This window comes from Rhipicephalus microplus, chromosome 1 (assembly GCF_043290135.1).
Source record: "Rhipicephalus microplus isolate Deutch F79 chromosome 1, USDA_Rmic, whole genome shotgun sequence".
NCBI classification, from domain to species: Eukaryota; Metazoa; Arthropoda; class Arachnida; order Ixodida; family Ixodidae; genus Rhipicephalus; species Rhipicephalus microplus.
In genome coordinates this window covers 90,552,704-90,577,698 of record NC_134700.1, presented here as the reverse complement: position 1 = coordinate 90,577,698, position 24,995 = coordinate 90,552,704, and the positions used below count along the sequence as shown (strand labels likewise).

General features: G+C 46.3%; 1 protein-coding gene across 2 annotated transcripts in view; it reads right to left on the bottom strand.

The window, feature by feature from the left end:
* Positions 1 to 24,995, bottom strand: part of LOC119178513 (4'-phosphopantetheine phosphatase) — a 181,740-nt gene that overhangs the window by 68,326 nt on the left and 88,419 nt on the right. For both annotated transcript variants that reach the window (XR_012889254.1, XM_037429719.2), the window contains exons 3-4: positions 19,019 to 19,275; positions 5,216 to 5,399 (exon numbers count right to left, since the gene is read on the bottom strand). Coding sequence is in view for 1 of the 2 variants with exons in the window: in XM_037429719.2 (XP_037285616.2) it covers positions 5,216 to 5,399; positions 19,019 to 19,275 (441 nt within the window). In the remaining variant the exon portion in view is untranslated. The remainder of the gene's footprint in view (positions 1 to 5,215; positions 5,400 to 19,018; positions 19,276 to 24,995) is intronic.

Here is a 24,995-nt window from a genome sequence, read left to right as displayed (position 1 = left end):
ATACTTCACCGACACTATAGATTGCTAACGAGAAAGGAAGTTGACTAACTGGCAGTTCCGCAAAGCCTCCGCCAGTTTGTCCTTAGGATAGCGCATGAGGGAGTTACTACAGGTCACCAAGGTATTAAACGAACAACTGATAGGATTATAGAAGAATTCTATTGGCCGGGCGTACAGGCTGAGGTGACACGATTTGTGCGCTCTTGTGACATCTGCCAGTGCACTGTGCCAAAGCACTTAGTCGGACGTGTCCCCCTCGGAAAAATGCCGGTGATTAACGTGCCCTTTTAACGTGTGCCCATTGATGTAATCGGTCCACTATAACCGACATCGGCCAAAGAAAACCGTTTCTTTCTAACAATGGTCGACTGTGCGACGCGATATCCTGACGCTGTTGCATTACCAAGCATAGAAACGGAGACGATAGCAGAAGCGCGGTGGAAATGTTCTCGTGCGTTGGAATACCACCAGAAATCGTGAGCAACCGCGGAAGGTCATTCACATCATGCCTAATGCAGGAAGTGAGCAGACTACTGTCTTTCCGACAGTTGCCAACTACCCCATACCACCCGATGGCAAATGGCCTTGTGGAGCGATTTAATGGTGCATTAAAGCAAAGAATACGGCGCATGTGCCACGAAAGTCCAAAGAACTGGGACAGATACTTGGCACCATTATTATTTGCATACAGAGAGGTGCCTCAGTCGAGTATCGGCTTTTTGCCGTTCGACCTCCTGTATGGTCGATACATTAGAGGTCCAACATTAATACTGAAAGAATTATGGACGCGAAAAACTTTGTATCCCCAAACGAAGACTACATACGGCTACGTCATGGAGCTTCACGATCGTTTGTATAAGACGTGTCAAATTGCACAAGAAGAGCTGCAGAAAGCCAAGCTGACACAAAAGAAATACTATGATCGCAAAGCGAAGCCTCGTCAGCTCTGCGTCGGAGACAAGGTATTACTACTACTACCTTCCGACACCAACAAACTGATTCTCACTTGGAAAGGCCCATTCACTGTACTAGAGAAGCGGAGCGAGATCGACTATGTCGTTGATCTAGGAGCCCGAACCAGTTTGTTCCACATCAACCTCCCTAAGAAGCACGAGGAGAGACCACCCTTGACAGACACAATGGACCGGGCGACTGTCACGGTACAAACGGAACTACCGGAAGAAGAACCGGAACTACCGTTGCTCGCGCTTCACTAGAACGAGACCTATCATGACGTCAAGGTCGCTGACACTTATGGAATACGACTTCATTGTGAAATATATCAAAGAAAGTGACAACGTCGGAGCTGACTACATGAGCTGAGTGTAGACTTGAAGCGTTACGCACATGTAGGCTTTTATTTCTTTCTGAACACTCTGTGAACTCCATGTAAACTCCGTGAATTGCGTGTGAACCAACCTCTGAATGCGTGTGAAAAAAAGAAACTGTTAACATGCACACACTTTCCATCTTTCAGGCTGTGAACATTCTCTATCCTCATGCTTAGAAAAGTTGTTCAAGAGAAACAACTTTCTAAACTGGGGGGTAAAATGTCACGTGTAAATATCGCAAACACGTCGACGCGGAGCACTGAGCACTGTGGGGGTGCCGACACCCCCCCCCCCTGTAAAGTTGTCTGCGCCGCGTGGCGCACGTGTCTCGCCCCAGGGCGTTATTTCGGTGGTGACCACCACCGGGCGATAGATGGCGTTGTGTTCGCTCTGAGTACCACTGTTGGTAGAGTGGCAGCGCCGGTGGTGGCCCCTGGCGGAAGGCGGGCCTTGGTGGTGGGCGAGCGTTGAGCGAGCTCTTCTGCGCGTGGCGGCTGCCGCGAACGGTTGTCTGTAGCGCGGGTCCCCGGTGCTCGGCACCGCGGGCTTCGCGCCGGGGTCCCGCGTGTAAGGTCAGGCGTTGGCGACGCCGCCTTGGGTATGTGCTAGTGTGTTGGGTGTGTTAGTGTGGGTTTATCATGTTATTGTGTGTTTAGTGTGTCCCTGCGTTATGTTGTTTGTATGGTAGCGTGTTAGTTGAAATTGGTGTATCATTCGGCGGACGATATCGTCGTCTAAATTAGTTAATAAATGTATGTATGTTGTGTGCTTTGTTCCGACCGTGTTCACTGTGTCCGTCACTCCAAGAGCGTGGCGTGGCGGTGCGCGCGTTCGCCTCGCCGAGACCCCACACTGGCTGCCCAACGTGGAGCTCTTGGAGTGTCGGACGACAGTTCTTGCGGTTCGGTACAGGGATTTCGTTAGAGCCGGAGTAGAGTAGGCCTAGGGGGGACTTCTTTGCTAGCGTCGGTGGCGTGCTTTGTTGAGAAGCCAGGGGATTGGTTTTGTAACGTGTTTCAATTTGTCGGCAGGTTGACTTTCTTTTTTTTTTTGCTCGCAAGTGTTCTTATTTTTTGTTGTTAGTTTTCAAAAACGTTGTTGAATTAGGACGAGAGCCATGCGGTCCGCATCCTGGGGTGAGCAAGGCCTAGAGCACGTGGTTTGTAGGCCAGGCCCGAAGCGAGTGAGTACGGAAGCCTCGTGGGTGGTCCGATTTTCTGTAAATAGCTTCTTCTATCTCTTTGGGCTCAGGGAGCCGGGCGTCGTTGCTGACTTGTATTGCGGCTCGACGCCGGGGCGTCGTGACACCGCCCGGGGCGGTGGACGCCGATCGCTCGGTAAGCTGCTGTGTGCGGCGAGCGATAGGGCCACCTCACAGAGTGGACGTCTCCTCGCGGCTGCCTCTCCTGCGCCTAGGCTGGGTGCTGGGTGGATGCCGGTTGTTGCCGAGCGACTCATTAGGCCTAAGGCTCTGCGCAGCCGCCTGTTGCACGTGGCACAACTAGGTGGATCGTAGCGTTGAGGTGTTGCGCTCTGCTTCCCTCACTTTTTTTTTCTTGTGAGCACGAGTTAGGAAAAGTGATTTTTGTTTTTATTTTGATGGGCGTCTCGGCCGCCACCGATGTATTAGCTAGCAGTACTAACCACCGTACCACGTGGCCGAAAAGCCTGAAGCTCCCTCCCCTGGGCCGCGCTCCTTTGTTTCTTTCGAGTTTTGTTTTTTGTTGATGTATTCAGCGGGAGGGATGTCATCCACGGCCGGCTGTCCTGCGCATCGTCAGCGTCGCTGGCCAGGAATGCGGTCGTGAGTTCGGGCGATGAAGATGCCTGGGACCCGCGCAACTGCCTGCAGTCCGGCGCCCTCGTGAGTGCTGGTCGCAACTGGAAGACGTGTCGGCGCTAGCGACGAATCGTCGCGCCGACGGCAACGTTGCTGTTGCGGGGCCGGTACTGAGGTGAAGTCTAGCCGGAGAGTGCAGCAGTGTCGACCAGCGGCGGTGTCGTGGTGCAAGGACATTATGGTCGTGCGATATCATTTTTTTGTTAAAGCTTGTGTAGCTAATTTCTGATTTCAGGATATGGTTTGATTTAAGGTTGGGGGAATGTGGGGGTGCCGACACCCCCCCCCTGTAAAGCTGTCTGCGCCGCGTGGCGCACGTGTCTCGCCCCAGGGCGTTATTTCGGTGGTGACCACCACCGGGCGATAGATGGCGTTGTGTTCGCTCTGAGTACCACTGTTGGTAGAGTGGCAGCGCCGGTGGTGGCCCCTGGCGGAAGGCGGGCCTTGGTGGTGGGCGAGCGTTGAGCGAGCTCTTCTGCGCGTGGCGGCTGCCGCGAACGGTTGTCTGTAGCGCGGGTCCCCGGTGCTCGGCACCGCGGGCTTCGCGCCGGGGTCCCGCGTGTAAGGTCAGGCGTTGGCGACGCCGCCTTGGGTATGTGCTAGTGTGTTGGGTGTGTTAGTGTGGGTTTATCATGTTATTGTGTGTTTAGTGTGTCCCTGCGTTATGTTGTTTGTATGGTAGCGTGTTAGTTGAAATTGGTGTATCATTCGGCGGACGATATCGTCGTCTAAATTAGTTAATAAATGTATGTACGGGTATGTTGTGTGCTTTGTTCCGACCGTGTTCACTGTGTCCGTCACTCCAAGAGCGTGGCGTGGCGGTGCGCGCGTTCGCCTCGCCGAGACCCCACAGCACTAAGGGACAAAGAAGAAGAGCGCAGTGGCATGGTAGCATGAGGCGCGCTCGCAGTGTTCGGGCCAGGTGTGCAATTCTCAGCTCAGACGAGCGAGAGGTTCTGCCGAGCGAGTCGCGGGCGTGTGCACGGAGGACCACGGAGCCGGGCGAGGCCCACGGTGGCCGAAGATCAAGGTGCCAGGGGAGTTGCTGGCTGAATCGAGGATCGCCGAGTGGTGCCGAGCCGTACCGAGCGACGCGCCAGACTCGGACGTGGGCCGCGAGCTCATGAGCTGTGCACCCGAGCGTACCTGGCGGTGCCCTGTCCAAGGCGAGGAACGCCGGTGACTGAGCTGCCGCACCGCAGCTGTGGCGAGCAGCATATCAGCACGGTACAGACGGTGCTGTACTGGCCAGAACCCGCATGTGGAACCGCTATGCCCGGGCGGTGATCAAGAGCTCAGAAACGAGGTCCGAAGTCGCGCTGGTCCAGGCATCTCCTGGAGAGGCCACCGCTGCTCAAGAGTCGTGAGACCGCAGGACTCTTCTTCCTCGTGTGCCGTGGTGGTTGTCCCGACGACGCCCACATCACCGACTTTTCATATCCCTTCTTTTGTATATAAACGCTTGAACACGTCTCCCTGTCTGTTTCCTGTGCCGCTGCACAGTAGTGAAAGTGCTCGAACCGTCCTAAACATCACAATCATCATCATATACAATCATAAGGTTACTATAGAGCAAAGCTGTTTAAGTGTTTTAACTTTGCGGTATAAGAAACAACGATGCTACAAGACATGCAGAGTGGATTGTAATAGCTGTGTTCTAAAATGCCCAAGGAAATCCAATTGAACTTCCAAAACCTTTAAGTTAAAGTTGGGTGAATGGCAATTGTCCACTTTTAAAAATATCTTCCTAATGTAATAATGTATCAGACTAATTTTCCTAACTCGAAGCAGGCCCCTCTTGCGATTGAATGTTGAGAATGCTGACTGATTGTTTCAACTTAAAGCTGGTCGGCATAAGCCAATCGGAAGTAAACAATGGCGATCTTCTTACAATTTTTTTCTCCAACTGGCTGCTGCCAAACCAACAAAGAGCTTTTGCTGAATCACACGGAGTTGGTGAGGCAGAATGCAGGCAACACTACAAGCGAAATGTCAGCAGAAATGATTTTGTGCAATGTACACATACTATATGACATGCCCTCACCTTCATGATGCTGACACCGGATCCAATGTTGACGAGCAGGTAAGGGAACACGTTGGGGTCGGTGTTGTTGAACTTGTACTCGGGGTTTCCGTGCCGCTGGTACTCGAACACCTCATCAGTGATGTTCTTGAGAAGGAAATTGCAGCCACTTATCAGGCACTCCAGTTCGTCCTCCATCTCCACACTGATATGCAAAATGATGCAAAGCTTTTGATGAAGAGTATATATGCAAGGGATGAAATAATGATACACTGTGCTATATTAGTCTACAATTGAGTTTTATGGACACCCCTGACTATAGTTAGCCAAGCTTATTAAGAAATACATTTCTAAGTTACTGCAACCATAACAAAAACTTTGCATTTTTTCATTTGTAAAAAAAATGAAAGTAGTCAACCAGAACGAGGCTACCCCAAAGGAGAATAAATACAGCATAATTAATGCACTGAATGAAAGCTTAATTGTTTATCAACTTTAGATTACCATATAAAATACAAATATCGCCACTTTTTTTTTGCTGTTAATTGCATACTTTAAAACTGGTAGTATAAGCTGCACATAACCACCTTTCTCAGGGCATCACACAAGAAAGAGAGTGATATTTATCGGCACGCTTTTTACAAAGAGGCAGCTGCCACTCAGCCTGTCATAATAAAGAGTTACGGCATTTACTGCAATTTGGCATTTTGCACATATCGTTTTGACTTGATATTCCCTCGTTTAAAGCACCCAACTTTGTCAACCACATTGCTAATTAGGCTGGCTCTTCCATAAAAGTATTTGCTTGGTCGTGGAGATCAAGGGGCATTGCAAAATGACATATCGTGCTATTAGTGAGGAAGTCATGGAGTGCCTGTAAATTAAATAAGGATTTTAAAAATATTGACAGTGCCTGCATTACTGTTCCAACTGGAATAAAGAAAACGGCCAATCCTTCGGAAGTACGCGATTGTTCAGATACAACTTTGTCTGTGGGCTTGCGTGAAAACCATTAAGATGAGTTTGTTCCAACTAAGGTGAATCGCAGCTGTGCTATAAAACGTTCGGACCCTGCAAGCTCTCACAGAGTGACCTCGCAGATGTTATGTCACGATTGTAGGTCTATAAGGGCATTAATTAAAGGCACCACTGTCGATATGCTATCTCGCAGTACTGAAGCAGCGCTTTGATTCGTGAATTCGCTTGCAGTTAGTAGCAATTTTCAGAAGTTGGCTACTCTACTACGTAGACATGTCAAGAAGTCAAGCTTACTCGAGCTGCGGTGATGCATACAACAGTCGTGTGTTTTCAGAAGCTACAGTGAAGCATACCAAGTACTGAGAAGGGCAGATTATCACAAGAGAGAAAAAAGCGCCGCCATGTTGGGAAGCGTGCAAGGGTTCAAAGGCCGAAATCATATCATCGGCAGTGCACTTTTGGGGGCTCACACCTATCTATCGCAGCCTATAGAGTAATATGACGGTGCCCAGGAAGCCATCTGTGGAAAGGTCTATAGTTGCTTCTTAACTACAAAGGCATGTACTCAATCAATCAATCAATCAATCATTTTATTTCCTTTACATAAGGTGGAGTACAGGACTAAAAGCTCAAGAGCTTGACGAGGTCCTGACCCCGTTCACAAGTTGACAAAGCGGCAGGAATGGCAGTCAATCATGCACAACAAATATGAAATAAACATATAGGTATAACATCACAAATAAGAAATACAAAAAGTTTATGAAAACAGTGCTAAGATAAAAAGAAAGTAGTTCAAATGTATGGTCATGAAGTGGCATGAACATGAAAAGCAATAATAAAAAGGAAAGAAAGTGCATAAATTCTGAGAGATGTATCATTGAGGATAATGTATCAGTTGGGCGAAGTGTTTAATCTGACAGTTTTGTTTAGAGGAAGGATCGAAATCTTTGTGGTTAAAAAAGTTTAACAAAGAAGGTAGTCTGTAGGACAATGATTGTTTGTCATAAAAAGTTCTTGGGGTGGGTACAGTTCATACTTCTTTGTGCCTGGTGAGTCGTACACTTGTGTTCACGCTAAGTTTAGCAAGATTTATTGTGTTATTGGTACCATGTTTGACAAACTCCTTATAGCATAACATCAGCCTGTAATTGTACAAAAAGAAAACTGTACTCGTATAGATATATCAGTTATACCATAGTCCCTCGATAGCTTTACAAACACTGCACGCACATTTTAGAGCAACTGCTCGTACAAAACAAAACAAAAGAGAAGTGTGCAGCTTGCACTGGTGGTGCGAACATGTAATGAATAGTGAAACTAGTGCTCATACTCCTCAAAAAGAAGCTGCCTTCCCAAGCCCGTGTCAGCCCAAGGACGTCGACAAGGAGATGCAAAAGGGGCACTTGCCCACTCAAGCGACGTCGGTATTTGCCTCCCCCCCCAAGCTAAATAAATGCTCCGTTTCTCCCCCAGCAGTGATACATAACAGGTTCGCACCCCCAAAATATTATCCTCTCGACGCCCATGTTCCCGCCCCGCCACACGTGTCCCCACATTAGTCAAGTGACTATAGTGTTACGAGATTTTCTCTTGTGAGGAAATTAGGCGTGACAAATGTTATAGAAATTTAATGGGGACATCAAGAGACCAGTGACTCTGTGTCAAGTTAAAGGTGTTGCATAATTTTGCCAGAAATGTGTTGCATGCCTACTGTTTTTAGGTGATGTTACTAGCCTTCCATGCTGTTCGAAGGAGCATATCCCATAGCTAATGTTACGTGAATTCGGTGGGAACATATGTCACGTGAATAGTAGTACGTGATTTTTCGTCCCTTGTGTAATGTTACATGGTTTTACAGGAAAATGTCACGTGGTGTGCGTGTGATTCTGGCAGGAACATGTCCCGTGACCAGCGTTACATGATTTTAGGTCACGTGACTCGTTCTCTCTTCATATCGTTCTCTCGCCCATCAGTTATTGTATCTTACACGTCAAGACAAATTGGCACACGTATTGTCAGAGCGAGGCAGAAAATGAGGAGAAGAAAGAGAGCATGTGCCTGTTCATGATGACAATCATTTCTCTATGCACAATCCAGTTGCAACGAAAAGCCTAAACAGCTCCACTGATAAAAACGCCTGCTTCCATGAATATGACATTCAAGCATAGCAAAGTTCAACCTAGAACCTAAACGTTACAGTGTGCTAGTAGTTCTAGTACACACTAGAAGCATCAGTGGAGCAGATAATTGTCCCGACAATGCCCGCGAGACATAGCAAAAGTCTTGCCAATGAGTTCGCTCTTGAGTTTTGCTAGCATATCAGTGTGTTGATTATGCCATTTGCTCCACGCGGCTCGAGTGTCATTGCAATGCCAGCCAAAGAGCTTCAGTGAAACGATAGGCGTATTGGAAAAAAGTGCGCTAGCATGCGTGACCACAAAAAGAAACAAAGTGCACATGCGCATGAAACATGCTGCAGCTCAGCACCGGAGGCTAGTAGACAGGTTTCTCAGTTCAGAAGCACAAAACGGAAGCACATCACTCCTAAAGCTGCTAGTCGAACTTCGCCCAGTACTGCAATGGTGCTCGCATTATACTAATTCGCCATTACGGAGAATGTGCGAACTTCCGGTTGACTTCTGTCTTTTGTCTCTACTGGCTATGGCTGAGTTTGTGAAAACGAAGATGCATTCAAACACCTAGGCACAGATGTGTGCATGGTTTCCCTTCAAAGGGGGTGGGGGGGGAGGCTACGGTTAAGCTTAGTGCGTTGCTGAAATAAAACAGAAAAACAAGGGAAGAAGAAGGTACAGAGGTGCACATAACCTCTGTTAAAGGGCAGTGACATCAACTTGATGCACACCACGTTTTTTTTATCAATGCGAAGTTGTCGATTTCCTAGTAACTATTCATTAAGAATAATGCAACAGGATGAATTAATATGTGTAATATCGATTAGTATGACTAGTATCGAACCCAAATCAAAACAGGTGAAAGGCTCGCCAATTTTCACCACTGCCAACGCTGCCAAGCAGTTTCCTCTCGCAGTCCCGCCCCATCTGATCACGTGGCCACACGAAATAGTGACACGAGTTTCAGTTGACATCTCGTTGGCTCGTCGCAGCCATCATCAGCATCCACAAGCGGCAATAAAAATACTAAGGAATATGGAATCGCGGCAATGGCAAATCATTTTCTGTTTGATCCTGTTATGAGCAGTGATTCTGAAATTGACCCCGGACTGAGCAGCGACGAGGCAGCTGGAGATGAACGTTTGGGCCACGCTTGTTGATTAAACATAACAACGCTGTGTACTTGTCACTTTTTCACGATGACAGTAGCATCAAGTAATCACAGTCGTGCTCAAAACTCTATCACAAATCACCCAAAGCGGCACAATGAAAATGCAGGATTCACACGAACGCGCTGCATAAACCACAAAAAAAAGCAAGTGAATCCGTCACCAGGAAGCCAGATGGTACCACAGGTAAACACCGTGATGAGAAATGAGAAGACTAAAATACTCAATGTCATCACTGCTCGCTCATATCATCACTCAGAGCCTGAAGTGTGACCTAGGAGCTCATCAAATATGTTAAAATACTGTAGATGTCTCATGGCCGGGAATGCACTGCTGAGACTTTGGATGCTCTTTGCGCTCAAAATAACTTCTACATAACAGACGCCATTCATACTTCGCTAGAAAAACTCATGCATACCAAGCAATCGATTGAGTGCCAAATCTGAAGTTTGCAATTTGGTGTCACTGCTCCTTCAAAGGCCAACTGTGGCGATTTTTGGAGGTCAATGGATCTCAATAATATTTACTGGGTATGTTCACTTGCACATTTGTTCCATTCATTTCAAATTGCAGGCTTGAGATTTTCGCAGATTCTTTTCAAATGAGTTATATAGCTTGCCTCCAAACGTTCACCTAGCTTGCCAGAGTTAATGACAACATTGGGTGTGAGACGTTGATACTAGCAAAGCAGAAGTGCCACTGCAATGTCTGCTTGTCTGCTATAGATTGTGTGGGTTTGGCTGGTACCAGCTTCCTAGGTAGAGCGTGTGATTTCCTTTTCTGTGTTGGTGGGTATGCGATGTGGCAAGTGGTCTTGCTTCGTGGGCTGCACAGGTTTCGCCATATATTCACCATAACAGTGTAAACTTGAATGTTTCATGGTAATAAGGGCTGCAGGGCGAGCACGAAGGTGCTAGAAGAAACAGACGAAAGGCGAGGCACGGAAGGCAAAGAGGACAACACGAGGGCTGTATTGTCCTCTACAGCGCTCGTGTTGTCCTCTTTGCCTTCCGTGCCTCGCCTTTCGTCTGTTTCTTCTAGCACCTTCGTGCTCGCGCTGCAGCCCTTATTACCATGAATTCAAACCAACTAGCCCAAATAGCCATTCTTCTTAAATGTTTCAGCCAATCGCCATAGGCACAAACTTGGACAAGTCGTGCCATCTGGTGGCGTTATGCCCAACAACACAGGTTCTGGCAAAGTATTACGGTTTTTTGCTAATTCAAATCAAAGTTTATTTTTAATTCTGTCATACAAAAAAAAAAACTGTGGTAAGAAGTAGTGTTATAAAATCGCCTGACTGGTTCACAGCCCCATACAAAAAAAGAACATCGCTGAAAAAAAATAAGTACATGGTCAGAGCGGTAGAAGCACCATAATAAACATACAGATATAGCACCTCACGAGCAGTGTGCCACAACCACGTGTATATATTGTAATTATGATTTAATACATATATGAACTGTAGACTGAAAGCAAAATGACTACACTGTGTAAAAAACAAATATAATGTGATAGTCATCTTTAAACAAAATACAAGGCGCTGTTACGTTTGTTCCGGCAGTTTGTCTTAGCACACGCCATTGTGCATGAGCTGGTCTGCAAGCATGCTTTCACCTCATATTGGCGCCCAATCATAGGTACCACGCACGACGCTGTCCTGCAAGTGGGCCAGGCAGTTTGCTGTAGTCGGGTCACAATGAACTCGACGGAACCTTGGCGAAAAACTGTTGAGTGGGGTCGAACAGCGTGAGACAGAATCACTGTTGCAGTTCTAAAGGAGTCAACCTCTCCACTCAGCCATTGTCGCCTACGCGAGGTCATGACAAAGCACCGACAGTTCAGAAGCGGGGATGGTGTCGTAGTAGCAGCTCTCAGAAATCGAGCACCTCAACTGCCAAGTTCTGGAAGGTTCTGGAACACTGTAGCTGAACGCAGCCGTGGACCGCTGTTGACGTACGTGTCAGCGGCCATCTTCCCCACAGAGAAGTTCAACTTCCCCCCTTCACCGGACTCTACCTCCTCACCCTGTGATGTCTTCAAGGCGTGGGCCAGATGCGTAATTGTGTGGTGCGCTCGTGTTACCCATGGGACGATTTCCCCTGTGTTCCTCATCAGCTGAGTGGTCTAATATCTGCACCCTTTCTGGTGGGTGGATCACTGAAACTTAACGTCACATGATTCGCGGCAACAGTGGTCATCACCTTTTTCGGACTGCCGTGTACAGGAAATGACGAGCTATAAAAGCCGAAGACATTTGTACATAATCAATGAATCTCTGTACAGTTCCATTTCTCTTCCATCATGTAAATAAATCTTCGTTCTGTCTCTATGAACGCGTCTCCTCACTAGCAAAGATGAGCTATGTGGATGACGGTGGGGAGCCAGCTATCATAAAGAAATCCATCGTACCTCCTACCCCTTACAACACACAATACGATACATAAAAAAGACATAGATCATACAAGTCATACAGACATAAAGACATACAACATTATACACTATTTAGATCACAATTACAGAAGCATCTATATGTCATAAAAAAAAAAAAGATATTTAAGAGTTTTATTTTGTGACTGAGAAAAATATATAATTGAGTGTGCTATTATTTTACAGATCAAGTGTTACACATTTGCAAATAATTCACAGATGTCATGGTATGAACAGTTGAATACTACGTCAAAACCTTTCAGGTCACAGTGATTTAAAAAAGCTGAAAGAGCGTAAGATAAGCACTGTTTGCCTGAGTTTAACCGTGTTATATGAACCTCCCATTTTTCTCCAGGACGGGTGGGGTAGTTTTGATTCCTTGCATGCAGGTTGGCTAGAATGCTTAGATTTTTCACGTGCCTAAAAGTTTACAATCTGAATTTTCGGCATAATGCTTAACTATATAGCTAATGCACCTTAATGATTCCTGAGCTACAAAATGAGGGTCTAGTGGATGCCCTGAAATGAGCATTACATATATGCGTATTCCATTTTTTCTGAAGCATGTATATATTACATGTATCAGCATTAGTAGCTGTCATTGTACCTCATACCAATTTACAATAGTTTAAATGAGAGTTAAAAAGTGAATAACATAGCAAAAGCCTAATATTTTTAGAAGCAAGTAACGAATTTGATCTAATAATTACACCTGTTACCAGAGCTAATTTTTGCAAGACATATCGCACATGATAATTCTAAATCATGTACTTTGAAAAAATTGTGCCAAGACATTTAAAATAGTTAACTATCTCAATTTTACGAGTACTCAGTATTATATCAAGGCAAGTTGGAATTATTTTGTTCTTAGCTTGAAATATAACAGCTTTTGTATTGTTTTCATACGCATACCATTTGCTGCTATCTTCCTAGCATTATCACTGTTTCATTACAAGTTCTAAGCTCTTTGATGTCATGCCCTGAAAAGAATATACTGGTATCATTGGCATATATGATATATTTGGCTTCATAGGAAATATTTATGATATTGTTAATATGTACGTTAAATAATAGTGGTTTCAATAAGCTGCCTGGCGGCACTCCACATAGTACAGCATGGATACAACTTGTCGTCTGCTGGATAGGTAATACTCCATAAGTGATAGGGCCTGGCCTCGAATACCATAACCGAGTAATTATCTAGTAGTACTTTATGGCTAACTAAATCAAAGGTCTTAGTAAAACTAACAAAAATGTCGAGAATGAGTGCTTTTTTTCGAATTTTGTAAGTATGTACTTTTTTTTTTGCTTCAGAAGTACCAGCTCGGCAGATTCATTTTTCTAAATCCATACTGACTAGGCGTAAGTACAGCAGACTCTTAGTAAGTGGAAATCTGTAAATGGAAAACGAAACTATGTGTAACTATAAGTAAATGGAAAACGGAAACTCCCAGTAAGTGGAAAATAGAATTATTGCCTCTGCAACACTTGGTTTCAGGCTTGTATTGTGCACCTATGTTCACCTCTCAGTAAACGGAACTCCTATTAAATGGAACACATTTGCCTGGTCCCTTCAGGTTCCCTTTACTGAGAGTCTACTGTAAATTGTGCTTTTCAATAAAGCTTGAAATTCAAGTGCGTAAAAGTTTTAGGGGCGAAGCTCCTTATAGCGGCACCCATTCCTCCCCTGTAGTATGTAACAAGTATAACATTTTGACCTCCAAGGTGGTGCCGGTGAGAGACTTCTTCTGTGCGTTGTTGAACAATAAAAAATAGTGCTCAATGTACATGTCAATGGCTGCTAATGGGGAATGAGAGACAGGAGAATTCGGTTTTTAGTTAACGCGCACGCTGCGAATTTTTTATTGTTCAACAACGCACAGAAGACAAGAAAGGGTTGCTACGTTATACTCGCTGGGCTTATACCTCCTTGGTTTTAGAAATGTTTAGCGAGCGTTGAGCCGCAGTGCCATGAATACAATGAACTTGTATATACCATGAATGAACTCGAGGTGGTTAAAACTGGGAAGTAGATACGAAGCGCAAGCCGTAAGAAAGTAAAAGCCGAATTCTCCGCCTCTCATTTCCCTTTAGCAGCCATTGGCATGTACATTGAGCACTATCTGACTAAAAAAGTTTGCTACGTCATACTCGCTGGGCGTAACCTCCTTAGTCTTCGAAAGGTTTAGGGAGCGTTTGGCCACAGTGCCATGAATACAGTGAACTAGTATATACCATGAACTCGAGGTGGTTAAAGGTGGGAAGTGGACCCGAAGCGCAAGCCGTAAGAAAGTGTGCGTGTGCCACCTCTCGTTTAGTCCTTGGAATGTCCGCTGGATGGCGGTGCTTCTATATGGGGAATATATGATGAAAAGATGCGAGATGGTGGTACTTGGAGTGTTGAATATATGGACGAATGGACACAGACAGATGCATGGTGGACGCATGAACGGACGCAGGGGCGGCTGCATGGACGAACGCAGGGACGGACGCATGAACAGACGCACGCACAGATGGGCTGATGGACGCATGGACGGTCACACTGACGGACGCATGGACGGATGGAAGCAAGAACGAATGGACGGACGAATTTTTCGCCCCACTCTCCATCATTCACTCCGTGGATATGCTGCCATTTTTTTTCAAAGGCCTTTGAGAACACAGGCAAAAGTGAAACAAGTCTATAATTACCTAAATCATTTCGACCACGTTTCTTATAAAGTAGAGCCACTTTTGCCACTTGCATGTTGACAGGAAAAATGAACTTTGTTAAGCAGACATTAAAGATATGTGCCAAAATAAGAGCGATAACATCACAGACTTTCTTAACAAGGCATATTTGAATTCTGTCTACATCACAACTGGTACCATTTTTAATACCTGCTATTGTTGATGAGACATCGTGGGCGGTGGTAGGAGATAAGTACGATCACTGAACAGTTAGGTTTTTAATGTACTCGCAAGCATCATCCCTACTTGCTGTTGTAATCGTATGAGTGAAAAAATTAATAAATGCATCAGCAAATACCGACCCATACCAGAATACCACTGCGCAGGCGTCACTTGCAACCAAAAAAGATAAAAAAACATTTTTCCTGCAGTGGTGTTATTTCGGCAGCAGCGGTGGCACTCTGCAAGCACTGCTAACTTCGGAACTGATTTTACATAGTCGCAGGTCAGCCATAAGGCCTACCATTTTACTCTTGTTTCTTGTATAGTGCTGCCGTTACCATAAGTACTTAGTTACTTGCGATTTCAACATTGTGTTCATCATGCCGTTTGCCTACGCTGAGTGTGTTCCTGTGGGTTGTAGTGAGTGTAGTCGCACGGCCGCTAGATCAAAAAGCGCACGGGTACGGCCCACCGCGTGCTCCGAATTCGGCGTGACAGGTACCCGGACCACTGCTGCGGCGCCACATGGGGGGGAGAGGACAGTTTTTACGACGAGCGCCCACAGATGCGCATGCGTGGCGCGCTTGCGGTAGTTACAATTGAGCGCGTGCATCTGTGTGTGACCCACAAAATTTTTAATATCTGTCTAGCGTGTGCCCACCAGGCAATTACGAATCTTGCTTTTACAAACCTGCAGTCCTTGCAAATTTTGGGTATTTGTCTTACCTGATATGGAGCCTTGCACGTCGATCAGTTTTCGCGGAAGTAAGTATTGTGAGCACATTTTACTCGGATCCTACAAGATCACAACTAACTGATCTAGAAGAGCTACACCTTTCCTAATGCATCGAAATTCATTATAGTAAATGGGACTATGTCGCTTCAGAAAACGTTGCTTCAGATTTAATCATTTTGTTTAGAATAAGCAACCTCTGCAATTACAGTTGCCACTGTTCATTTAGCACAAAATAAGATAGACCTTTTTGCTTCCTCCACACATGTCTATATTATTCATAAAATGCAGTATCAGATGCAACAGCCACGAAATATACTTAGCATGTGTGTGATCTCATGACAGTGGACTCGAGCCTCTTTGAAATTTCAGTAACTGTAACTTCAGTGCTGGCAATTGAGTGAGCAGTTATGAAGTGAATATTATGAAAACTGTGAGACACGAAGAGAGATGAAAGGCTGGAAAATGTGAGCACACACAACTGTTTGCGTTTCTGTGCTTATGAGTGTTTTCGTCTCTTTTTGTCACAACGGTCTTATGATAGTGCAACGTATTCAACCTTACATTCAACAGTGAACACATAATCTGAACAAATTGCATGAAAATATTTTATTTATTCTTAATTTAGGGCTTATCCTGCCATTTTTTAAATTTTTTTACTTCTTTACACCTTTGCATAATAAACCAGTTGACCATAGCTTCACAGCTTGGTAGGCGATATTTTTCAGGGAGAATGTTCGAGTGAGTGCATATTAGTTGGCAACACTCACACACACACACACAAAAGGTGCCCCGTTCCGCATCCGACAAGCATATGTTTACATTCACCCCCCCCCACCGCTGGCTACAAACGTTGTTGCATCCAGGAGTTTCAACACCCCTTCCTGTTTTCTCTTATCTCTAGCTTTTTTCTAATTCCCGGCTTATCTCTAGTTTTCTTCTAATGCCTGCCATTAAGCCTTTAGCACCTTTGCCAATAGTTCCGGTTATTTCTGAACGCTGCCGCGTTGTGGTGTCATGCATCTTCCACAAGGCCATGTGGAACTGATGTTCGTTTTCGTAAAACAGCTCGAGCACCCTTTCCATTGAAGAAGTTCGGTTGTCTGTGGTCTTTTGCGGAATGGCACACAGACTAAAATTTAGATCAGCAAAACATGTGGAGGCAAAAATGTGCCGAAAAGCAGCTGGTGGGTGACAAGATGAGTTTATATTTGAAACAAATATACGCTGGCAACTGACACACACGTTGCAAGCCTTTTATTGGGAGATTGTGAGGAGGGTTGTTTTGGAAAAAGCTGCGGTAGAAAAAAAAAATGGCATACACGCTCTGCTATTCTCGTCTCTGTTTACTTTTCACGTTATTTGTTATTGTTGTTTCATTCTGCCTCCGTCTTGTGCGCCCAACTTTCGGCTGATGTGTCTATTGCCAATAAAGCCATTCGTTCGATATTTTCATTTTATCCTCTCCACGGGCACTTGTGAATGCCGATAGCACTCCAACCCGCTTGTCTTCTGGCAGTATCCGCCATGCGGTTCTGTCATTCATTACTGTTTATTTGTTTTACTATGTATCGTCGACCAATCGGCACCTGTGCTCGCTCCAATGAAGGCACGTGTACTCGGCTGCCCTGCAGCAGCCGTGGTTTTGCGATGTGTAAACATAAAAACGAGGTTGTCACTTGACCTGGCCGTATATAAAGAAAAAACTGGGGAAGTGAATCTCACGCATAAATAAATATAGCTTGAGTTTATTCATGCAATTTGAAGATTGTGTTTGCCAATATATATATATATATATATATATATATATATATATATATATATATATATATATATATATATATATATATATATATATACACACATACAAGTTGTCCTGCCTTGTAAGAACTATGAAGAAAGTTGAATGCCACTTCTAATGATGTATTTCTTCAATAAAGTTACGAGGAGAACGTCACCATGTTTGTGTAGAAACCACTTTTATCCAGCGTTTGAAGCTGAATTACCTTTGGGCACACTATGTACCGGACAACCCGGAAAATATTCAAATCATGTTTCTTTCATATGCTCTCAGCATATAAAAACAGCATATAAAATAAGTACTAAAGATTAGTTCCAAAGGTGCGGAATAAATGTCACTAATATCGAAATAATTTAGTTTAACACGTCTTTATAAACAGAACAATGACTGTCACGCATTCAGTGCCATATCATTCAGCTACGTGCATTGAAGATTTTTCTTTCAACCTCAAAGCAAAAAGCTGATTCTACATACACAAAAAAACAATTGGCTTTTTAACTAGATAGCGCCTCGTAGTCTACTACATACGTGATATGTCATCACTGCGATAAATTAGATTTAAAAAATTGGTAGATCGACATACAGTGGGAATCGATGATATGCGAAGCATGAAAGAGAAATGTTGATATGTCACTACAAAATTAGCACAACTTTACGAGGTAGGGGTAAACGGTGTTGTACATGACTTCCGTGTCATGATTATCATGTTTGAATGTGCCGTTTACCCTCGTCATCTATTCACGTCGCGTGATACCCCCCCCCCCCCCCCAAAAAAAAAAAAGAAAACACTGATTAAAACAACTGAGTGGGTCTCTGTTGTGACAACCACCAGCTGCGACTGTTGCACCAGCTGCAACCTCTCGTTTCCACTTCCTTCCTGTCCCCGCCCTGTCGCGCTGCAGCGGCCGCAACTGCAACAACGCCTGAAACGCGCTCTCCCATTGAAAGCCGCTTGACATGGCGGGCCGTGCCGTGCGCTTTTTCATCCAGCGGCTCCGTGCTATAGTGGCATGTACCATCTTGGAAAGTGGGCAGGAATCACGGAAAAGTCTTTCAAGGCGAAAAATGCTTCTGAGAAGTAAATGCGGTGGTGTCCATCATACCGTAATTGGGGGCTCAGCTTCGGCACAGAACGACAGCCTCCAGGGCTCAGATATGAAAGCTATAATCTTGCTTCAATTAGCGAAAAACTTGCAAATCTACTGCTTTTGACTGAATATTAAAAACTGTTTTTAAAACTGTTGAGCATTCCAGCTCGCGTGTGAGTGTCTCGGGACCATAAAAGCACCATTACCCTATCATGGTAAAAAAATCACCGGAGTTGGCCTTTAATGACAAAAAGACTACAGACTAGTTGCACCAATAGGTATCATCTCAGGAACTCAACTCGAATTCGAGCAACGCAAAGGACGGTGTGCAAACACACTATAGCCTTTTTGTCATGTGCAATAGGCTGCACACGCATGTTCCTTCTTCCCTTTACTTTTCTGTTTCGTTTGATAAAGCACTCACCTCTGTGGCTTTTGTCTTTTGCGCCGTTTCAAAATGAGTACCTTGACTAATATGAAAAAAATCGTTTTTCTTTTCAATGCCCCTTTTATGGAGAATGCTGCGCACGCCAAAGGTCATGTGGCCGACCCATCTCGCAGGCGCTTTAAGCACGAACCGCGCATGGAAGCGAGCACCTGCCTGAGTCCCAGCGTGGCGGCGATCAGCTGCCGGTGCCGAAAGGCCCCCCCGCCGGTGAGCTTGACGCTTCCGCCCAGCCGCGGCGGACTGCCGTCGCGCAGCAGCTCCTCCTGGACGAAGCGGAGCCACGCCTCGATGTGGCGCGTCTCGAACTTGACGAAGTGCAGCCGGACGGTCTCCACCTCGCGCTCCCACGGCACGCCGTCACGGCTAGACTCCGGCACGGCCGACTCGTGCTCGCCGCCGCAGCTGCCATTCTGCGAAGCGTCGACATGCATGGAAATGATAAACCATTTGGATATGTCTAGCAGGGTTCTTTTCCGACATTTTTAAAGAGGGGAATATCTTGAGGCGGGGGGGGGGGGATCGAGATATAATGTTTCGGAACTTCTCCAAGTGTTCAATCATTCCGTTTTCGGTACACACCCACATTTTATTTCATTCTGGCCGCGTATTTTTAGTAGTGGTAGTAGTGGTTCTTGAAGAAAGGCACCTTGTTTCTGTCTGCCATAAGGCGACACGGCCCACTGACCCCTCCTTACACGATCAGGTGGAGTGCGCGCGCCTCCGTAACCGCATGAAGGTTCCAAAGTTGCCAATTTTCGGGTCCACACGGGCATTTCAAAGAACAGTTCAAGCAGTGGGCGTTGAAGCGGAGCGGGGGGCGGCATTCGCACAGCCGCCCACCGTGTGTGCTATGTGTGTTGTGCCGAAACCATTGGACGACAATTTCCAAAGTGGGTGATTAGCTTCTCGAGAGATGCTGATATATATGTGCAGCTGGGAAAACTTATCCACCGATTAACGCGATCAAGTGGGCTAAGCTCCCAAACGCGCTACGAACCAATCAAATACGTGGATAGCAAAATCGCGGCTCACGCTAAGGATTGTGGGCTACGGCGCCCGTCTGCATCGACTTCTGGTTCGAAGTAACATGGTAGCCGTGCCACCGCCGCACGAGCCTCCTTACAAGTGCCCCCAGACAACACTCGACGACCTGAGGTCGTCCTCATATGGTACAAACGTCCTCGGCAGTTTCAGGACGTCCTCATTTGGTCCTCTAGTCGACACTTGCAGGATTATCCCCAAAATGCCCCTTTGAGACCTTTTTAAGGACGAAGAATTGTCCTGATATCGTCTGCTCGAGGACGTTTTGAGGATATGCATGTTTCGTAGGTGCATGCAGCTTTCGCAATTCGTGTTTGGTTAATTTTCTGGCTGTTAACGAATAAGTCCACGGGATTTCGTATGCCTACTTTCGAGTCATAATAGTAAAGTACTTCTCGATCATTAAAATGAGATAGTTACACGAGGAAGCACTTCAAGCCAACACGAGAAAGACGTGTTCTTTTATTTATTATTTATTTATTTACTTTGTAAGTGATCGTAGGCCAAACTTTCTGCCTGCACGTTTTCGTTGGTCGTGATCTACCGCCGACGTGCATACGGAATTATATCGCACTGACTGTGGTCTGACCCGTTTCCCCAATGAACGCACGTGCGGCAGACCAAGTTTGGTGCGAGTATAAACGGTGTCGGCTCCAAAATGAATGCAGGCGTGAAAACTGTGAATAGCGAGCACGTTATTCTCGAGTGTCCAGTGTTGCAATGCCGCACGGTCCCATCGAGCAGACGACAACTGACCATGCTGACGACTGGGCTGGCCTAGGTTATCGTGAATAGAGCAGCATTGGAACTAGAACGCTGTGGGAAAACGAATGGGCGACTGAAGTTGTGGTGGTGCTAACAAAAAAAAAGCAGTACCTTAATGCGGTCACCATGCGCAGTCAAGGTGCTTTTAAATCTGGATGTCTACGACACTGTTTACCCATTTTAAAGTGACGCAACTATCATCATCATCATTATGGGCCTGCAGTAAGTCAAGTCGAGTCATTGGTCGAGTCAACATTCCAATACAACACTTCTCGCCATAGAGGAAGCTTCTCGCAGAAGCCCTCAAAGAATCGTAAGCAGTGGTGGTAACTTAGCGAGAAAGTCGCTAAATTTAGCGCCTTTTCAGTCGTGCTAGCGACAATTTTATCACTTTGGAGTCTTAGCGACTTTTTTGGAGACTTTGAAAAGTTGAAATTGAATGTTTAAAGGACTACTGACAGGAAAAGTTTTGTTTTCGACATTTTTTTACAGTAATCCGTAGCTTTGCGTCTAGTAATGCCAAAATTCAATCGTAAATGTTCTAACGCATCGTATAATTGATGCTAGCATCGTTAATTGAGGACGATTTTGTTTCAGTTCAAAACGCCCGCCTAGATACCATAAGAAACTAGCGCCGCACAGCGGGGCAGTGCCTGAGACTACATGCGCTCAAGCTTCGGTGACGCTGAACGTGCGGTTTCCAAATAGGGTGACCCGAGAGTGGGGAAGAATAGAACGATGTGGGTGCGTTGAGCGTGTTCCCCTCAGGAAAAAGAAGAGCATTCCTGGCGTAAGCAGCGAAAACCACCTTAGAGCAGCCCGACAACAGAGCGAGAGGGGTGACGAACAATAGTCCTCGCCGGGAGCCAGTCGGCGAATTGTACTCACCCCGAAAACGTTCTCGGAATCTCCGATGCCCACAATACTTGCTTGACCTCTGCAACCACGCAAGGGGAGCCTTTGTCTACGTAAAACCACAAAAAATGTCGATTTTACCGGAATACTCGGATGAGCACACACCTTCGCTTTAAAACCAAGTTGAAATATTTTACAGGCAGCACTCACCCCTAATAATCGTTAAGAAGTGCATGCAAGAGTCTCAAACGTCGCAAGCACACCAAGCTTCCAAATTTTGTGTCAGGGGTCCTTTAAAACAGACATAGAATATTAGGAAACTAATGAGAACTGGGGAATGCTCGGAACGAGCTTCAAAAATGAGGCCAGGGCACACAGGATCGAGCTTCTTGAGCCGCTGCGATCTTTAGCGTGCGTGCAATGTGGCCACCTGGCTGTTTTGGGCTGGTTGGTACATGATCGACGAAGCGAAAAAAAAAAAACTGCGCGGAACACCGGACAGTGAAAGAGACGGACCAAGCGCTTTTTTTCGCTTCGTTGAAAATACAAGGATGGAGAGGAAGCTACAGGAAAGCTGGCCTTTGCCCCTTCCTCCTGGAATTTCGAATACCTTGTCTATGCAGGCAGCTCGAAAGAAACGATGCCTGCGCTCGTCACTGCTGGAGCCTGGATGTCTCCCCCCCCCCCTCGCTAATGCACACCCATGCTATGGTGGCTAGCCACCATACCCATGCTAAAAGTTCTGAATGCGCACTTGTGCGCCACGTGCTTCCGCGAGCATCGGCAAGCCTATCTCTCACACCATCCCTCTCGCTCCTCGGGTTCTGAAATCCGGGCATGTTCATGGCCGATTCTGCGGGGGTCTACCCAGCGTACCCCTTCAGAGAACACGAACTCAAACGAAGTGGTTCAACCGGTTCAACCTACAACACGTGGTAGCGTTGCTTCACCATGGCTCACTGAGCCGCAGATCACTCGTTCTGTAGAAAAAACAGCCGCTCAAAAGATTTCGTTCACTCCTGAGCGACACATCTCTATTTCCAGTACACTCAAGGACTAGGTGTAGCGTGCCGACTCGCTCGCTCTAGCTTAATCATGCCTCCAAAGTATGAGCAGCATTATCGAAAAAGTTGGGAATCACTGCCCGAGTTTAAAGGCTGGCTACGTCCTGTGGAGAGCGAAAGAACAAAAGCATCATGCGCCTACTGCATGAGCGAATTCTACGCGAAGCTGTGCGATATCAAGAAGCATGCCGCCACCACCAAGCACAAGAAGTCATCTGAACCATACTCCAGTTCTTCTCGGCAGAAGAAACTGCAGTATTCAGCCGCAACTGAGTCTTCCTGCGGCAGAAGTGAAGCAGCTCTTTGTCTGTTTATATGCGAGCACACTGCATTCCTCACCGCTGACCACCTGACAGAACTCTGCAAGAAACAGTTCATGGACAGCAAAAGTGCAGCAGGCATGCGCATGCACCGGCGCAAATGCACGAAGATCATAGTGAATGTGTTATCTCCGCATTTCGTGGATCTCTTGGTGGCTGACATCGGTGACTCAAAATACAGCCTGATAATCGACGAGGGTACAGATATTTCGATCACTAAGTTACTGGGTGTGGTGGTGCGATACTTCAGTGCTGCTCGGAAGAGCATTGTGACGACGTTTCTTGCGCTTATCGAATTGGACGATGGCACAGCTGTGACAATCGTCAGGGCATTGGAAAACCTCCTCACGCGTATGGGACTTGACAAGAAGCGTCTCCTCGGCATTGGAGTTGACAACGCCTCGGTGAATACGGGTGTCAACAACGGTATTTTCGAGACAATTAAGCGTGAGTGGCAACTCCCGAACTTGATAATGGTAAGGTGTATTTGCCATTCTTTGCAACTCGCACTTTCCCACGCTGTTCAGGGAACGCTTCCCAGGAATGTGGACTTCTTGGTGCGCGAAACCCACATGTGGTTTTCCCATTCTTCAAAGCGTAAAGCCGCGTACAGTCAACTTTACCGTAGCCTCTGCGATGGGGAAGAACCACTATCAATTCCAAGGGTGTGCGATACCAGATGGATATCGTTGGAGCCAGCGGTCGTCAGAGTCCTCGATCAATGGGACATGTTGCTGAAACATTTCGAACAAGCCAGATCAACGGAAGGATGCTACACCGCAGAGCTCCTGTATCAGATGTACTCTGATCCGCTGAATAAGCTTTATCTACTCTACCTTCGACCAATGCTACGAGAAGTTCAGCGTACAAACAAGGCCTACGAGAGGAACGACGCGGATCCCGCAAAGCTTCTTGAAGACCTCACGCTCCTAATTAAGATGGTTTGCAGCAAAGTGCTCATTCCAACGGCGAAGATAGATCCGCTGCGCCAGCCTATCGATGGTCACCTGGACCCCAAGCCATACCTGGGATACGAGTTCGAGAAACTGGCGAGCACGCTACCAGCTGGTCCTGAAGTTGACTTTGTGCGCCAGCGATGCGTTAATTTCACAGTAAAGCTGTCAAATGAGCTCCGGCAACGTCTGCCATCGAACTTCAAGATATTGCAGGGCATGGCACGGCTGTCTGTGGGAGCATGCTTGCGAGTACTCAAGGAGCCTATCACGGAGCTGGCGGAACATTTCGGTGTTCAACCAAACGAGATAGATCTCGTGAACGCGCAGTGGAAGAAGCTGACCCTGGTGGGCTGGGCCAACACCACCGACACCATTGCATTTTGGTCCGAGGCCACTGCGTACCGTGATGCAGCTGGCTCGAACCCGTTTCACGAGGTCGCGCAGCTCGCAGTTGATGTGCTCTCCTTGCCGCACTCAAACGCAGAAGTGGAAAGAGTTTTTAGCCAACTAAGCGTGGTTAAGACAAAACTCAGAAATTCTCTCAGCACTGCCAGCACAAATGCGGTCTTAAGTGTTCGTAGCGGACTTCGCCGTCTTGGAAAGTGCTGCCACACCTATGACCTGCCTGACACAGTGACAAGAAAAGTTGGAACCATGCAAGCGTACTCCTCAGCGTTCGCGCCAAGAAGTAGTGCACGTGCGCAAAGCAGTGGAGAGTCTGCAGACGAGGAGGTGTGGACTGGTGAGGTGGAACTATTGCTTGACATATAGACTTTAGTGACTTGAGTGAAATGTGAAGAACGATCGAAATGAAAGAGCGCCGGCCAAAATGAAAATATTTAAAACATTTCAGATGTTTTAAATCTTGTCATCTTGGCCGGCACTGTTTCAATTTGCTTGTTCTTCATGCTTCTTCCCTACGAGACGATACTTGGTCAAACGATCTTCTTGAGTGCAATGTGTCCAATAAAATAATTTTAGGTTTCACTCGTTCCTAGCATTGTAGTAACATATTACATCAAACGTTAGATAGCAGCTGTGCACGCAGTAGGTTATTGTTGAAAGCTAATTGACGAAGTATGGGCTCTTTGGTGGAATTGCAGTACCTTCATGAGGCAGAAAAAGCGTG